Source organism: Corvus hawaiiensis, chromosome 30 (assembly GCF_020740725.1).
Source record: "Corvus hawaiiensis isolate bCorHaw1 chromosome 30, bCorHaw1.pri.cur, whole genome shotgun sequence".
Classification (NCBI taxonomy): domain Eukaryota; kingdom Metazoa; phylum Chordata; class Aves; order Passeriformes; family Corvidae; genus Corvus; species Corvus hawaiiensis.
Genome location: NC_063242.1, coordinates 13268023 through 13286225, shown reverse-complemented (window position 1 = coordinate 13286225; position 18203 = coordinate 13268023). Strand labels below are relative to the sequence as shown.

Sequence of the window (18203 nt, the reverse complement as noted above, 5' to 3'; positions counted from 1 at the left end):
TGTGTTAACGTAAGAGTTACCAGAAAAACTCACTTCAGGATAAATCTCTCCTGTGGTAATGCTGGGATGCTGTGAAGCAGATGACGGTATCCGGTCTGGAAGGAGGGTGGCTCTGAGAGATCAGAGTTAAGGGGGAATTGGGGTGAAACTTCCCTGCCTTTATCTATTTTCATGATTTAAAAAAACACATCAAGGGCGAGGTCCTTACCTGCCCTGACTCACTGGCATTACAGAGGAGGCCACCTATGAAGCGGGGAGGGGGCATAGGCACTGCAGCCACATAAGAAACCCCTGTGGGTGCTGGGGGCAAGGGAAGCACTTGGGCTGGGGCCAGCACCTGCCAGGTGCCAGGCAGTCCCTGGGGTTTAGGTGTGGGGCCAGAACAGCTTCTCCCTCATTTCCCTGCAACTGCCACAGGTTTGGCAGAGAGCGTCTCCTCTGCAACACGTCTGTCTCCTGGCTTTGTGCTTGGTTTGTCAGTGTCATGGAACAGAGGGATGGAGTCATCCAAACAGTTGCTTTGAACTCTTGGGCTGTTGGAATTGAGAGCTTTGCAAGTGACCCCTCCCACAGAGGGTCTGGACAGGCTGTGCGTGCTCTGAGGAACGTGCCCATGCTGGAGAGGGCGAGGTGGGAGGAGGCCACGTAGAAACAGTCACTTCTACTTCCATGGGGTCAGGCACAAAAGGCTGAGGTTTCAGAGAGGGGGTGAAAAAGGGCACAGGAGAAATACAGACTAGCAAGGATCTGATGGCCTTAGCCAGGTGCCAGGAAAGAAAGGCCTGTATTTTCTACCTGTGTCTGCCTTGGCTTTGCTTTATATTTTCTTTCCAAAGTCCCTTGATTTATGACCTTTTCCTTGTCCCACTCTGTTAAATTTTCAGGCATGATTCAGAGAAACTTGGGTTTATTATGTTTTATTGTGATTTTTGTCATGGTAGCAGGTCTGCATAAGCCATGGATGTTCGTGACAATCACCACCATGGTGCTGCACCCCTTAAAATTCTGCCTGGCTGTAGGAATGGTCGTGGCAAATTTAAAGCCTGTAATTTGAGTAATTTTAGTAGGAAGTTAAAATTGACCAAGTTTCCAGTAACTATTGCTACACAGTAGTACAGGAGGATTAGAAAGGCAAAAGATGTCAGCTCATGGTTTCAGGGTTGGTGTGGGGGCTGTGGCCCCTGAAGGTTGGGCAGCAGGGCTGGGATCTGTCGGATTTCAGTCAGGGAACAGCGCAGGAGGGATGGCTGCACCCAAGCCCAGCCAGTGCCTGCACCTCAGGGCTGGGCTGGCAAGGGCATCTCCTGGTCCTGGAAATGTATCTTGTGGGAAATCCTCTGCTCTTCAGCTCAGGCACATCCTTTCTCCTCCCAGAATCTTCCTGGAGGCAGTGTTTGTGTTCACTCCTTGGTGAGGCTGTCCCCCCAGCCCTGTTTTGGTGTTTTGCACACAGAGCTCTCCAGCTGCTGATGTTTTGTTTGAATACATCCCCAGTGTGACCCCTGTTAGAACAGTGGCATGGCCCCTCTGGTTCCAGTCCTGCTGGTTTTTACAAAACCTGAATCTGGGAGGTGAAGGAGCTGCTGTTCAAACACACAGACCAGGCTTCCTCGAATTTGCATGTCATCCTGACCCCTGCAGTGTAGGGATGCCAGTATTAAATATTCCTGCCTGGAAAGCAAATGTTCTTTCATCAGTGTCCCAGGGGATTTTTTTTCTCCCTGTGAACTGGTGCTGAGTGACACGCTACTATTCAAAATAAGTTTCAAGTAACGGTTAAAATCCTGTATTTATCTTCACATGAGAGGACTGCAAGAACTGTCCAGTGACAAAAACAGACAACCCCCTAATATTTTGAAAATACATCCTTTGGCATGATGTGTATGTAACCAGGTGTCATCAGAACACTGTGGGCAGCTTATTGCCATAGACGTGAGTGAAATCAGTGCATGATAAACATAAGCAGACATTTATTACTATTTTCATGAGGGTAAGCCTTGAATTAGGTATTGAGAGTAGCATGGTAAGAAAATAGTTTTTAGACTGTGTATGAACACCCCTGTGTAATCAGTGTTAAATGTCTAATATTACCTAAATTACCTGGGAAAAATCTGCAATTTCTTGTTGATCTAATTATGTAAATCATGGCTTCTAAATGTCTATAGCTTTGCATATCTGTAGCTGCAGGTATTTAAAAGATCAAACCTACATGTAAAATAAATCCTGTGTTAAAAATATTTAGTGTAGCCAGAGTGAGATAGAACACTGTCTTTTGTTGTTTAGCCAGCATAATTTAGAGTAAAATTTAGAAAATAGTTATAAAAATTACTGACCTCCTACTTTCATGCCATTCCATCTATATTCTGCAAGATAATGATCTAGAATGGATTTATATTTATCTGCCCTATAGTAATACAGAACAAAAATTAGGATTTTTTTTTTTTAATATATTTTTTAAGATCCCAGGGAATTTTAACAAGATAACCATGGGCAAAGTGATGCTGCAGCTTTAAGTTAGAACCTAAAAAGTTGTGCAGTAGCCTTGAGAAAATGCAATTCTGCATGGTCTGATGTTGACTGGATTTGTGCATTCTTTATTACTCTGTGTGAACCCAGCCACTCTGTTGATAATTCCGCCAAATTCTGGGCTCAGTGATGATACCAAGCCTTCAGCTGGCTTAATAGGTGCTCTAAGTGAAAGTAACACAAGAAGCAGAGGCAGCTGAGGATGGCATTGGTAACTCCCACACAGGACTCCTGTACTGACCCTGTAACAGTGTCCATAGTGTTTTGTCATCTTCATTTCAAATTTGTCATTCGGACTGGAGCAGACCACAGCCCTCCCTTCCTTTTGTTTACTTATTTTAGCGATCTATATATAGATTTCCTAGAGTTCTTGGTTCTCCGTAAGTCTGTAGACTGCTGAGATGTGAAACCTCTCATGGCATGGCACCTGATCCTTTTTTTTGCGTCCCTCTTTCCACAGAGGATAAGTACAGCGAGCGGAGACGGCCGGCATTACTGCTACCCACACTTCACATGTGCAGTGGACACAGAAAACATCCGCAGAGTGTTCAACGACTGTCGAGACATCATTCAGAGGATGCACCTCCGCCAGTACGAACTCTTGTGAGGGGAATCACCGTGGAACCTGTGGTTTTAAATTCTTTGCTCCTTACTCTTTCTCTTGATACTACCCCACACAGGGTGGAAGAATATACTATAGAAATGTCAGTCTCTTCACTTTGTTTACTTTCAATTGTTTAACCTTAAAGCTGATTTGAAGCAAGTTCGGGTTATTTTCCCTTCATGCTTTTTGGGACTATTTTTGTGCTTTATTTTGACATGCCACTTCTTCGTCATTCCACTAAGCCCTTTGGCTACCTCTGTTTCCTTAGGTTTTGTTTTTTTTAAACTGAACGTGACCTGCTAAATTTTTTCCAGCGGGTTAACCTCAGTTCAGACCGGTATGTCAGCTGGATGACACTAAAGTCATACCTATCCCTCTGTGTGGGTTTCCTTTTTAACGTGACATTGAAGAGTACTTGATGGGTGAAAAAAAAGATTAATGCACTTTGTATCAGGTTATTAAATACTGTTGAGGAAGTAGACACACAATGTAGCAGCACCACAATATTTATTACTCTGTCACAGTTTTTAGCATTTCTGAGTTGCAGGTCAACTGATAAAGTGACCTCCTCTTTTAAGCCGTTACTGGCACAGGAAGTAGAGTAGATAATGAGAGGAACAGTGAAGACAAAGCAATTTTTCTGGGGTTTTGGAGCTAAGTGTCTCTGCACACCTCAGGCATTTGAATTACAGCTACTTTTCAGCCTGTTGCATCTGGGCAGAAAATTTACCACCCTCACTTATGTTATTTGTGCTGTCCACAAATGATCCTTTTAGTTCTGATCATTCTTGGACAACAGTCCTCTCCCTATATATATTTTTTTGTTTTACTGCTGGTTTATTATATTGTACAGACTGTAAAATGTAATATTATTTTGTACAACTTTATTGAAGAAAAATACTTGTAGAAGATCTTTGTGCCTTGATTATGGCTGTACCTGTAAAATGAGCTAAGATGTAAGTATGTTTTTGATTGCGCTGTACAGCTTGATGTCAACCTTACCTGCAGCAGTGACTGGAGGTAAGAACTTTATCTGTAGAGTTTAGGGGTTTTTTTCTGGTTTATATAAAAATGCTCTTTAGTATAAAAATTATAAATTATGCAAATTAACCACTTACCTTTCCAAGTAAGGTATTACAGTCACCGGATGTTGCAGCAAACATGCCTTTCTCTTTTGAAGTCTCAGCTTTAAAACATTGGAATTCATTCAAGTGTCCAAATTGCAACCTGGTGTTGTTTTAATGGGAACCAAGGATTTCTTTTTTTTTTTCCTTCTTTTTTGTTTTTTGTCCTTTATATTTAGAAAATATGTTTGGTAATTCTTTGGTCATTCATAGAACTTCACAATTGCACAGACCGATTGTGAATGTGTAAAGCACCATTATATAGAGCTCTTCAATCTTTGTACCAACAGCGGCTTTCATTGTGCAAGTAAATCGCGAGAAAGAAGATAAGAAAAAAAAAAAGGTGTATAAACCCTTGTGTCTGGCCTAAGAGAATTACAAGATGACATTTTTATTTCTCTTTTAATAAAGAGACACATTAGAAAATTGTTTTATTTTAAATATTGTAGAATCAAAATGTGTGAACATTTCTCAAACTTGAATAATTTATGCAAATGACATTCTCAAAACAAGTTGTGGTACAGTACAATATATAAAAAGCAAGAATTGCTGTAGCAATAAGGCATGTCCTTTTTAGTAACTATAACACTGCTTTATATTTTATACATAGGTGTTTTATGTCTGTGACTATATACTTTTCCTGTGTCCAAGATAACCTGTACAAATGTCTAAAATTACAGTTGCAATAACAGAAACCTAGAGAAGTGTTAGACTACATTGCTTTATAGAGTGTTTTACCACACTTCGGACCATTCCCCCAACTTCATTTTAAATTTAGGGAGAGATGAAGACCTAACACAGTCCCCAGACTGGCATATAAATCAGCAGGTTTTATTAGCTTTTTACTGTATTGTTATTAATTATAAACCCAAATCAGTCATCTTTTTAAATTCAGGCTACAGACCAATTGAGAACTTGTTTCCAGTTGAATAGAAAACAATCCCATTTTAGATACTATAATATGACCATTTTTTCTTCCCAGAAATATGTATGATCAATTTAGTCATATTTCCCAAAAAGTGAAAGGCTGGGTGGAATAAGCTAATAGTAAACAAAATTCCCAAAATTATCTTATTTTTCATGCCAAAGAAAGTAATAGAATGAATAACAAAATATAGTATTTTTTTTTAAACTAGCCCCGGCCCAGGAGTTCAGGTTAGAGCTCCCAGCCTCTGCAGGAACATCAGCAGGAAAACTGGTCCTGGTGTGAAGTAGTCCCTCTGTTTTTTCTGGGGTGGGTGGGGAGCAGCAGTGGGTTTGTCCCACCTTCCCCCACACAGTGAAGACGCTGAGCTCAGATTTTATCTTTGTGGCACAGCTGGTGGCCTCTGCCTCCCCACAGAGGAGCTAGTGCAGTTCAAAATGTGACACTACACTAAAGTCAACAGGACTTGTGGAATGTAAAAGAACACACATTCCTTTCCCTGTCCATAGACTGAGGGCCAAGGCATAGGATAATGTTACTGCAGCTGTATTTGACCTTCCTTCTTGCAGGAGATCGGCGACTGGAGGGCCCCTCACCACACAGATCTCTGGGATGCAATAGGGCCCTCTTCTTTCAAGCTCATCATAGCACATCTTTTTGAAAGCAGCAGCTTGAGGTGTCACCCTAATTCTTTTTTAAGCAGTTTTCAAGTGTGTGTCAGCAAACTGGATCCTCAAGCTTCTTCCCCTTGTTGTCTGGTAGATGGGTAACTGCAAATTATAGTCAGCTAACAATTTACTGTGTCAGGAACCAGAAGATTTCTTGTCCCAAACCGCAGTCCCTTACACGACACCCTAAAAAGGCTACGGAAATCCGCATCTCTCAGTGCTGATGCATCCAGATTCTGCCTGACCCTAACAAACACAAGTATGACATTTGAAGGGCCATGCAGCAATAAAACAGAGAAACGTTTCCAGTTTGCAAGATTCAGCCTCCACCAGGGTAAGACACAAGTGCAGACAAGTGATGAGGCTATAGGATTTACATAATGTACAGTTACACTTTTAATATACATATTTGATACAAAAATTATAACAGGAAAAGGACTCATTTGATTGTCGAATACAGTATTTTTGTACAGCATGAAACGTTCATTTCAGTTAATTATTTATCCTGTAGTAGTCATATCAGCTGTATAGGACTTCTATGGTATGTGTAAATGCAACCTGCCTTCAGACTAGCAATCAAATTAGGTCATTTGCTGGCATGAATATAGTCTGATGTTTGACTGTTCTCAGCTTTGGTATTTCAGTGACTGAATGCAGATGTCTGGCTCTTCATACTGCTTTATGCTTACTGATTAAACGCTGAGCAAAATAAAACGGTGGAGTGAGAAGCTGAACATGAGCTAGTACCAGGATCACAAGCAGAGCACCTGCTGCACAGTAGATAGTGAAGACTCTGCTCTCAAATGGAAGGAAGCATTTTTGGAGGGAGAAGTCAGTTGGTGTTATGCTGCCCTGGAAAAGAAATGAAGACTGTCACTTTGCTGTGTTACAGTGGGTTCTGAATCAGGAGTAAACACCACAGCTGTCAGATCTCCAATTTCTAAATCCTGTGTTGGGTGGCAAGGGTTGGGGCCAGTTTCCTAGTACCAGTGCCTTCCCCAGGGGGCTGAAGAGTCCATACCTTGCCGTGCTGGGCACTAAGTGGAATATTCACCAGGCCAACATTAGCCCAGAGGCCAATCTTCCCATCTAGCATAAACAGAGAGCTGGGCTCCGCATCTGATTTGCCTTCAAGAGGAGCCTAACTTTAGCTGCTGTAAATCCACCTGGAAGGAGCCTTTCCAGGCTAAAGTTAGGTTTTGTGAATGTGCCCCTTCCTCCCCCAGGCCCTCCTCCTTACCCAGTACATGCTGCAAAAACACACATTGGCTAATCCAAATTAGGAATAGGAATTTCAACCACAAAGAACTTTTTTGGCTTGACTTTGCAGTTTAAATTAAAGTTTGTAACGGATCAAGGCTGAGGAGTTAAAACAGTAGTGAAGAGGATGCAACTTTAATTAGTCAACCTCTTGTTTTGCAGTGGAGATGCACTGTCTGGCGTGTGCAGAGAGTGTGTGTAGTTTGAAGGCAGCTACTCTCAGGAATATGGAATAAACAGAACTACTTTCAACAACAAATGTTAACAGTTGCATAAAATGAATTTAAATGTTTGGGGTTATCTGCGTATTAAGCAGTCTAAACTCAACAGCAGTAAAACATACATAAAAGATTTCCCCCTCCAAGTCACAGACTACTCTGTAAACAGATTGTAGGTTTTGCTTCTTACTCCAAGTTTCTAAGAGTTCTGTTTTATTTTTGAACTGGGGAACTAATTGATTTACCTCTAAGGATATACTGAGCACTGGAACTGCCTGCACAAGCATAACGAACACACTGTATAAAATGTGAATTGGCAATGAGGAGGCAGACTGTGGGCACATCACAAACACTTTTCACTGCATTAATGCACACGTTTGAAAACCATGATCACCATGCAAAAGGGTTTGAGGTGGATACAGTCTTGTTTTCATAGTTGGTAAATCAGCCAAGCCAAACTGGTCTTTCTACTGTTCAGTGCACAATACTGATTATTTTTACGAGTCAATAGTTTACAATGCACCCTCTTTCTAAGAAAATGTACCCAGATACTAATTAGGTCTTTAACAGCATTGCTTTGTACCACACAGAACATGTGGCTCCCACAGATGTACTTTATAAAGTGGATGCAGTGTACTGAGTGGGTTGGGTGGGTAGGCAATTTTTTTTTTAATTTTTCGTTTTTACAGGTAGAATCAGTTTTAAAATATAGCTGACTGCCATGTTGATTTATTTATGAAAGTTATCTGACAAAAATAAAAAATTAAAACTTACCATGATGAAACTAGGATTGTTTCTATTCCTCCAACTGAATGACGGGACACTGATTTCTGGGACTTTCCCTGCGTGCAGCACTTCACAAGCACTATGAGTGTGCCCACTGAGAATCAAACGGGGCTGAAACCACCATAGCAGCTAGAACACAAATTGGTAAAGCACAAAAATTAAGTCACAGCTAAAAAGAAACTGAACTTAAAATCCCTTTTTCTTTTTCTTTGAACAGAGTGAAATTATGGCAACTCTAATATTCTTACAGAGTGCTTTCTGTAAACTTCTGTTTTCCAGTAAGAAATGTGTTGGTATTGCAATATCAATCACACTCCTTTGGCCCTGATCCCAAGTACTGGGCTTTTTCTTTTTTTTTTTTTTTGTCATACAGATCAGAAGAACAAAGGCAACAGCATGCTATGGATATCACAAAGAGAAAAACTTCGAGTTTAGTAAAGCAATGCTATTTTCTCGTCTAAGAAAGAATCTTGTACTGACAATCTTTGAGTGAAGACATTTATGCAGAAGGAAAGAAATAATGACCATTAAGTTTTTAGGGATAGTTTACATTTTCTTGCAGTTACTAATTCAGCAAAAGCGATGCTTTCAAAGTGTTGGGAAACTGTGGCTTCATAGCAGGTGTGTCAATAATTTACACAGCACAGGAAGTACAGCATGCTGAAGTGGAGGTAATGGCACCACAGCAGATTTAAGAGTGCCAGGACTTAGGAGCTGTACCTGGGAAATCTGGCAGGACCAAGGCCATGATGGTGATGATCCTCAGGGGAGCAGCTCTAGCAAGCAGCCTCTCACAGGTCTCATTAGATAGGAGCAGCTGTGCTCCATTTTGTCTGAGCCAACAGCCTTATCACCATTTTTTAATCTATTTATATCTACACGCATGTCCCCCTCTCACCCACCCACTGCCACTCAAGTTCCCAAGAAATCAAACCTTTTGTGATGCCTCTTGAGACAGTACATCATACTTTTCTTTAAAGGGGATGTTTTTCTCCTCTGGAGGAGCAGAATCTTCTCCAGTGCATTCAGCATCACTTTTCCGATAGAGAGGGTAATGCTGGGAGTAATTAAAAGCAACGATCAGTTGTTAATGATCCAGCCTTTCTGGAACAGTAATAAATCCACAAAAACATGTCAGTGTGTTGCCTCACCCCACCTCTAACACACCTGTAAAAGGATGGGTTCTGAAGCTGGAAGCTTTTCCACATCACTGCATCCTTTGTTGGAGTGATTCGGTTTCTGTGAATAAAATCAAGCCATAGAAGGGGTGAAGGTAATTAAGCAATAGCTAGGTTTTAAGGGGTTAGGGAGGGTGGGGTGGTTGTTGGCTTTGGTTTTTTGTTAAGCAGTTTAGCTCAGAGTCGTGTTTAAATACTGCCCACTGTATGAACTTCTAAGAGTTTTACTGTGGACTGGTGAAACTCCCCATTCTGTACATGCTGTAAATACAGCTGTGCTCTTCCTGACTGCAGAAAGCAGCAGCAGGATCTCTGCACCAACAAGGCAAAGGAGTCTGAGGGCAGCCCAAGGGAGATAGAGTCTGGCAATTTTTCCACTGGGAGCTGGTTTCCTGATTGACTGCCAGCCCAGTCAGTCATGCTGCCTACTGTGCATCCAGTCAGTTTATGAAAAAGGGAAGAGGAAGGAAGTACAAGAAGCAATTGGATTTGATGAAAAAATACAATTAAAACACTGCTAGGCTACGAGGAAAGGACTGCAGTAGAATCAGGAAACTAAAGGAATATGCTTGACAGCTATAAAACAGAATAATATCCATAAATATAAATGCAGGATTGTGTATCTTGAGTCAAAGGGAGGATTACTGACAAGGAAGTTATAACACCATTAGTGCAAAGCAACAGTTAATAGTTGGGTAAAAATGGTAAAGAGGGATATGAGGGAGAGAAAGACTTGCTAACAAGTTGCAATGTGAATTGGAAGCAGATTTTTTTTAGGAGAGTCTGGTTCTATCCTGACTATGCTACAGTATCATCATTCCCATTGTGGCAGAGGAGTCACTGGCTGTAATCACATGTTTAATAATCTCTTACCTGCTGGGAGCAATTCAGTTTGTGAGAAAGTGCCACAAGTTTTGCCTCTGAGGTACGGCAGACAGCACAGCCATCACCCTCCATGGCTACACTGTTCACTAGGACAAAGCTGGAAAATACCAGGGGTGGACGAAGAGAAGTGGGGAGGACAGGAAGGCATTTCATTGTTCATGCACACGCATGGGATAAACTTCATTTTATAAAATGCAAGTGTTCCTAAGTTGGACACAGCTCAACAAAACAGCAGAATGTAACAGCTCCTGAAATCATGTGCTATAAATCCTCCTCTGAGTATGTGTACCATAGCCATGTCTCTGCCTGGTTGGCTCCTTTATACGGTTGTTAATTAGGTTGCACAATGTACCTTATGCTTCATGTTTACATTTCAAGATTTTTTTCTATTTTAATGAATACTTAAGTTGTATTCTAGTGGAATGTTAAAAGTTCATCACTAAATTCTAAATTCTGAGGGAAAGGAGAACTTACTTCTCTCCCCACAAAGTTTAGACCTCAGAGACAGAATTTGAGACACTGGATTTCTTCAGAACAACTGAAAAGCAGAACAGCACTGCATTTGGGTGGCTGCCCTGAACAAGCTTAGTTTTGTACTTTGCAGTCTCTGACACACAAAACAAGATTTTATTTGTAATAGAAGGTTTCCCTGTAGATTTCAAATCAACTTTGAACCTCTGCCATAAGATTCATACCCATTTAGTCACACATTCAGCTTGAGATACATCCTCAGTTCAACTATCTGTTTAAATGACAAAAATGAGCTGAATGCCTTCACTTAAGAGATACTAGTCAAGAGCAAAAAAACCTTAATTCTCTTTTAGCAAATTAAGCTGCTTTTATACCACAGATTTGTTGTAAAATAGTTTATCTAGGAACATTTTGTTAATAGTGCAGCTCATTGCAGTTAATGGACACCAGACATACAATCTGCAACTGCATGCAAGAATTCTGCTGTGCTGTTTTATCAAAGGGGACATTTTTTAAACAGTTGAAATACTTATCTACAGGACCCCACATCTGCATGATAAGCAACAGCTTTATACTGAGCATTCATGAAGCTCAGAGATCTTCCTAAAAGAGATACAACCATTTCCAGACCGGTTCAGAATTTTAAATTAAACTTATAATTTAACTAAATTATAATTTAATTAATTTTAATTACATTTATAATGTTTGCTTAATTAAGGGAACCAGTGTAAACCTGTAGGTTTTGAATCTCACGGTTCCACAAGTGAGTACAGCCCGAGGGCACACGTGACAAACACATAGGGGCAGTGTGCCTTCCCTTCCTAAATCTGAACCTTTCCACAAACCCACTATTGCGTTCCCTCATCGGGTTCCTGCATGGTGTCTGGAGGTAACAGGGCACACAGCAGGCAAGTGCAGCCACGGGGACGCAGCTGTGAGAACAAACTGCACCGAGGTCTGCTCCAAGCCAAAACCAGCTTGTGCATTATTACCCCACCTTGTGGAAGAACCGTGGACATGCAACTGCTGTGTTCCAGAATTCCTCAAACAAGGGTTAAGTTCTGCAGACTAAATAAGTTATTAAAATTAATGAAACTCCTAATTTGTAAACACAGAGGGGGTTGGTTTGTGTTTCTTTATGAATCCTGCTGTTTACAGCCATGGCTCATTACCAGCTGCAAGGAAGTATAAAAGGCAAACCAGAGAAATGGATTCTGACTCCATGGTACTTTTCCATTTAAAAGGAAATTTTTACAATTTACCTAGCTCTAAGTACAGCTTCCAGTCCATATCAAACTACAGGTCTGTACAAAGTGTTTGGGGTTTAACACATCATAAGGTAGATGATTAAAAAAAATTTTTAAAGGCTCTAGGTTAAGCATTCCCATACTATTTCATGAGAAAAAAATTAGATATACTCACTTTATTCCTTTCCGAGTTACCAGCTTTCCTGAAGTAAAGTTGAAAACCTTTTCAAATCGATTTACCTTGTAAGTAGTCATTCTGTGTCACAGAGCAAAAATACAACTGAGGTAAGAAATTGCCACTGGATCTCATCTGACACAGTTGCTTTACAGGTTGTTGAGCATTCATGCAGCTTGCTGCTCCGTTATCCAGCTGACACAATCATTCAGGAAACTCACAGGGGTGCTGTGGCAGCCCTTGTGTGCTCTGGCCCTTCCCATCAGGGCAAGCACCAGCAGAGTGAGGGCACTTACACTCTTCTGTGCTGAGATAACAGGAGTGGAAACACTTTTCTAAGGAGGAGGCCCAAGGAAAAGCAGCTTCAAGAATTCCATGTCAGTGCAGAAGGATCAGCTCTGAACAATCCTCGTACAGTCAGAGAAGCATAAACCTGTTTTGTGCCCAGACCTTACTCTAAATTACGACCCTTTCTAATTTGATCATGATCAAAAAGTTTCTGTATAACCACAAAACAGGTCCCTCAGACACAGCACCAGTTACTGTGGGCATGCTGACACTTCACTCCTAGCACTTGTGTGCTCCTTTCACTGACAAGACTCACTCGTAATGAAACCCGATGTCGTGATTCCCAACGATGACCACCAGCTCCGTAGAAACCGGATACTTAAATATTTTCCGAAACCTCCTGACATCATCTGCCCATGCCTGCAAGAAAAAACAAAAGGAGAAATTAGTGCTGTTTCACAGCATCGAAGGGGACCAGGGGTTTTGTAGTGGGTTTGCATGGTGAGGCTTTGGTACTGGGGGGGCTGCAGGTAGGAGCCTCCCCCATGTCCCACAGAGCCAATGCCAGCTGGCTCCAAGATGGACCCACTGCTGGCCAAGGCTGATACTGCCGCTGGGATAACAGAATTAGGAAGGTGGCATAAAAGGAAACTCTGCAACTGCAGCCAGAGAGAGGAGTGAGAATTTGTGAGAGGAGAAGCCCTGCAGACACCAAGGTCAGTGAAGGAGGAAGGTCTCTTTGGCATTTTCTCTCCCCTCTCCAGCTGAGGAGAGAAGTGTTAGGGCAGCTTTGTTGGGCATCCAGCCAGGGTCAGCCCATCACAAGTGTGTAACACAGAAGCACAAACTGAGATGTTTACATTTTGTAAGTTTTATATGAGGGGCAAAACTGTCAAGGTACTACCAAAAATGAAGGAGAATCACAACATTTCAACTCCTATCTAAAAGACTAGAAACATCTACCAACAGGAAAACTGTGGCAGAATTAAACAAAGCCGTGCATATCTAACCTCCATCATCCATTTCCTTCAAGAAATCCCCATTTTTTGAAACAAGAGAGCTGATGATGTCATACCTGAGGTGAGCTCCATTTTCCTTCATCAAAAACATCTCCCAGAATAAAAACAATATCTGGCTGCAGTAACCATAAAGCAGTTTGGAAAGATCTCTCCATTTGCCATTCCCTGAAAGGAAAATACAGAACCAGTTATCACTGCCTTACCTCTGGATCCTCAACTGTGAATACACAGCCACAGCCCAGCAATGGGAATGGGAAAATGGCTCCTACACACTGAAATACAAAAATATATTATGAAATTCAAATTAAATACTTACAAATCAGATGTAAGGACAGTAGGTGCATCTTACCTGGTGGGTAATTCCACCATGATACAATCAAGACCAACACATGCAAGAAGTAATAGCAGCTTGTTTATTTTTTCATTACAGTTCTAATGAATTGCTGTTTAATGGAACAGTGAATTATTGTTCCATTAGCTACTACTAAAAATGCAAAAACTGGGTAGAGATTATTCAAAAAAATTAATAATTACCTTCTTAGCTTATCCAACCAATGTCCTTTGATTTCACCAAGTAGATGTGTATCAGCTAAAATTATGGCCTTTAGGACTGAAGCTGAAGTTTCTTTTTCACTCATGTGAGCTCCACCTTTCACATCTGGCCATCGGCATTGAAATATTACCACATAGTAAATTAAAAATTCACAAAATATTAACACTGAGCTGACAAAACACACGAGTTTCAGCAGAAAACAGAGCCTCCTCTTCAGAGGGAGATTCTTCACAGTGGTTGAGCTAGAACTCAGCATTGCAGTACCAGCATGAGACAATGGCTCAGGTTCTCTCTCGGATGAAAACACCTTGGGCTACTCAAAGGATCACGTTGGGCTTTTTGTCAGCACAAAATCCCTGTGGATAAAATACAAAATAAAACATTCATTAGGTCAGCATTCCCTGTGGAAAGCTACCATGCAAGGCCTACAGTGTCAGCTTCTTGTCACGCTGAAAGGTTTGGAATATGTAATTGACTTGAAGAGTAAAGTTCTCCTCCAGGCACACAGAGCACAGAACTGCACTTGCTCGGACCAGCACCAAGGAAACCAGATTAAAGCCAGCCAGGATCTTGGTGCATGATGCTTTTTCTAGAACTTTTAAGTGAAAACACTATGAGTCGGGGTCAAAGGTAGGTAAAGACAGAGCTTAGCTTGAACAGCAGCTGCAACAAAGAAAAAAAAATCCATTAGGATTCTTATAGAATCACTTAGGTTGGAAAAGAGCCCCAAGACTGAGTCCAAGCCTTAATCCAGCACTGGCAAGTCCACCACTAAACCATGTCCCTAGGTGCCACATCCATACATCACTTAAATACCTGCAAGGATTGTGACTCCCCCACTTCCCTGGGCAGCCTGTTCCAATACAGGACAACCCTTCCAGTGAAGAAATTTTTCCTAGTATCCAATCTAAACCTCCACTGGTGGAATTTGAGGCCACTTCTTCTTGTCCCATCACTTGTTATGTGGGAGAACAGACCAACACCCCCCTGGCTACAGCCTAATTTCAAGTAGTTGTAGAGAGCAATAAGGCTTCTCCTCAACCTCCTTTTCGCCAGGCTAAACAATTCCCAGAGGATATCTTCTGGCACAAACACAGAACATGACTACACTTCATCGATAGCACTGCCACCTTTAATATGGCTCATTGTAATCTCCAAGAACCAAGGGCAATTTACTATTCCAGAACAAGTTTACAGGAGCTTTCCAGGAACACAGGCGCAGATACACGGGTAATTAACAGCTGCTTCATTTCTGACAAGAGGAAAACAAGAAACATCTCAGCCTCAGAAAAAAGAAACTTCACTGCAGCTGTAGAGAAACAGCTAATGAACTAAATTGGTGAGGTAACTGTATTTACTGCTTTCTGCTGCCTTGGATACCTTGTAACCTAAACAGTGAATGTATCCCTCTTGAAACTCCAGTATTTTTCCTGTTTCTTCTACAGCCCTTGACAGGAACACTTTTTCAGGGCAAGTGCCCACAAGAAAGCATCCCAGCGGAGAGGACAGAGGCACCAGCCCTTACTCTCCAAGGAAATGCCTCAGATCCCAGGTCCAGCCTCTCAGGGTCTCAGTCTGAAGAGCACTGCAGGTCTGAAAGCCCCGCTCTTTAAAGGTTAACAGCGTAGCATGGTCACAGTAAAGGGACTCCAGGTGAGCTATAGAGATGCTGCTTCACAGGCTCAAGAACAACTTCCAGAGAAATCCACAAAATGTGGTCCCCCACGCAACAACAGGATTGCAATTTTGCTTTCTACAAGAGAAAAATCCTAATTTAGGACTAATATCCAGGATGTGAGCAATTACTGAACACAGTATTCAGTGATTAGCAGCCCACGTCTGAATTGACTAAATCTGACTACAGCTGTGAATATTCAGTACCTTTGAAAATTTATACCCCAAATATGAGGAAAATTAGGACAAAATTACAAAGCCACACAAAATTAGTGGATTGTTTCTAAAATCTTGGCTTCAGTAACATGCAGAACACAGAACAAATTTAAATTGCTTCACTGTCCTATGCACTAGCCCATTTGATTTATGTCTCATGGAAACTGAGTAATGACACATGATTATTATATTATTTTTGTAACCAAAACCCCTATTTGATAATAGCCACTTATTTTCAAACACAAGCTTCCCATATCAGCACTACAAAGTACTTATTCAAGACAAAGAACCATTAGCCTGCACCGTGAAACATTTCTAATATGCATTATCAAGCAGTAGCATGATTAATACTTAATTGCATGGAACTCAGTTCTATCTAAACTTGATTTAGCAGGAGAAAGCCACTGACCAGATGTCACAATTCCACAGTATGTGAAACTACACATTTAGACTGATTAACTTGTTTCATATTCATCTCATCTGCCCTTTAACTAGCAACCAAAATAACACCACCTCACTTGTACATCTCACAAGGAGGCAAGATTAAAGCAGAGGTATCTGCTAACTGGCACAGCAACAAGGACAAAAAGGCAGGCAAATTCTTATCCAAACACACAAATGTATATGGCTCTATCCTGCAGAGTAGGAAGTAGTACTTTATTGGAAGCAGACTGGTAGTCTGAGACAGTCCCTCTTCCAACAAAAACAGTATTAATTTGAACAGAAAATGCCAGTAAGTTGTTTAACTTGCATTAGCCATGTCCAGCAAATAAATAAATAAGCAAATGAAAATCACATCTTCAAGAGCAAACTGATGCCATCGAATTAAAAAAAAAAAAAACCACCATCAAAAGAAACCCACACCAGCAAACCAAACCTGCAATCAGTAGAAAATAAAAATATCGTCAAGGCAAAATTGCCATGTTCAAAAGTCACAAGCAGCAAGAGACAATCAATGCCACAGAGCCGGTCACTTCCATATACATTTCTCCTCCAGCGTTTCTGCTGCTAATTGTTACTATTTGGGGATTTGTACCGCAGATGTGGAAGTTGCGAGAGGTGCCCCATCTGCACCCGACACTGCCAGCATTCCTGATAGTGAAAGGAAAAGCGGAAAGGGAAATTAAAAAAAACACGAACAACCTCACAGAAAGCCGGCGATGCAGATGGAGCTGAAAGACAGCTCCTACTACTGGCTGAGAGAAATCCCTGCCCACCTCGCTCTGCCACCTGCCAGCCCACGCCTGCTCCGCTGCCGTGCCGTGCCGTGCCGTGCCGGGCCGGGCCGGGCCGGGCCGGGCCGTGCCGTGCCGTGCCGTGCCGTGCCGTGCCGTGCCGGGCCGGGCCGTGCCGTGCCGTGCCGTGCCGTGCCGGGCCGTGCCGTGCCGTGCCGTGCCGTGCCGTGCCGTGCCGTGCCGGGCCGTGCCGGGCCGTGCCGTGCCGGGCCGTGCCGTGCCGTGCCGTGCCGGGCCGTGCCGGGCCGTGCCGTGCCGTGCCGGGCCGTGCCGGGCCGTGCCGTGCCGGGCCGTGCCGGGCCGTGCCGTGCCGTGCCGTGCCGTGCCGGGCCGTGCCGTGCCGGGCCGGGCCGTGCCGTGCCGGGCCGGGCCGTGCCGTGCCGGGCCGGGCCAGCTGACCTCCGCTGGAGCTGCACAGCCGCTGCTGGGTGGAGCTGCGGCTCCGCGCGTCGCTGCGCAGCGCGTTGCTGGCGCTCCCCCTTACACGGCTCACGACTAACATTAGACTAGGTGCCCTCAGCAGAGCTGGAAGACCTTAGTTATGAAAAAAGACTGAAGGACTCCTCACTGTTTCTTGTTCTGCCCAACATTTAAAAATCAGCCTATGGACGAGCACAATTACTGGATCATTTAACAACGGGGCCAAAGTTTAAACACGCTAAAAGTGTAGCTTTGTACCACAACACTGTGGGGGAAAAGGCTCCAGTGACGGGCACTGCTTTCTTCTCCAGGATTCGTGTTTGTTTTACTTATTAACGAATGTTACAAGCATTTTTGCACTAAAATTTTTCTGTTACACATGCTATCCTCCTGTTTTTCTTCCATCAAGTTTACTGGCAATGCAGACTTGCATCACTCCTTTTCTGGTTCCCTTTTCCATGTCTTGTTCAGGACATTATCCAGCTTTAATTTGCAAGTGAGCCAAGAATGAAACAAGGGCACACAGTGGTCTATAGCCAGAGCAGGAACATGGAGTTCTGGAGCTTTCCCCTCCCTATTGCCTAGTGAATATGCAACTCTGAACACCTCACATGCTTTGAGGCAAATTTCTTTATTAAATTACACCTACATAAAACTGTCTTAAGAAAACCAGTAGGATATGAGAGTCTTAATCCTGCTCCTAGTCCTATCCCTCAGGAGTGTGCATGTAT

The 18203-nt window shown here is 42.5% G+C and overlaps 2 protein-coding genes across 12 annotated transcripts in view; one reads left to right on the top strand and one right to left on the bottom strand.

Annotated features, from left to right (window-relative positions):
* The window catches only part of GNAL (G protein subunit alpha L), a 185252-nt gene extending 180299 nt beyond the window's left edge, over positions 1-4953 (top strand). For all 4 annotated transcript variants that reach the window (XM_048289205.1, XM_048289206.1, XM_048289209.1 and 1 more), the window contains one exon: positions 2987-4953. In XM_048289205.1, coding sequence (XP_048145162.1) covers positions 2987-3133 — 147 coding nt within the window. In that variant the 3' untranslated portion in view covers positions 3134-4953. The remainder of the gene's footprint in view (positions 1-2986) is intronic.
* A 1266-nt stretch (positions 4954-6219) lies between these two features.
* MPPE1 (metallophosphoesterase 1) overlaps positions 6220-18203 on the bottom strand; it is a 36157-nt gene continuing 24173 nt past the window's right edge. For 5 of the 8 annotated variants that reach the window (XM_048289212.1, XM_048289211.1, XM_048289217.1 and 2 more), the window contains 9 exons: positions 13909-14283; positions 13431-13539; positions 12672-12775; positions 12068-12148; positions 10163-10271; positions 9279-9350; positions 9046-9168; positions 8100-8240; positions 6220-6699 (listed from right to left, as the gene is read on the bottom strand). In XM_048289212.1, coding sequence (XP_048145169.1) covers positions 6517-6699; positions 8100-8240; positions 9046-9168; positions 9279-9350; positions 10163-10271; positions 12068-12148; positions 12672-12775; positions 13431-13539; positions 13909-14183 — 1197 coding nt within the window. In that variant the 5' untranslated portion in view covers positions 14184-14283 and the 3' untranslated portion in view covers positions 6220-6516. The other 3 variants (XM_048289216.1, XM_048289210.1, XM_048289215.1) reach the window with 3 other exon arrangements.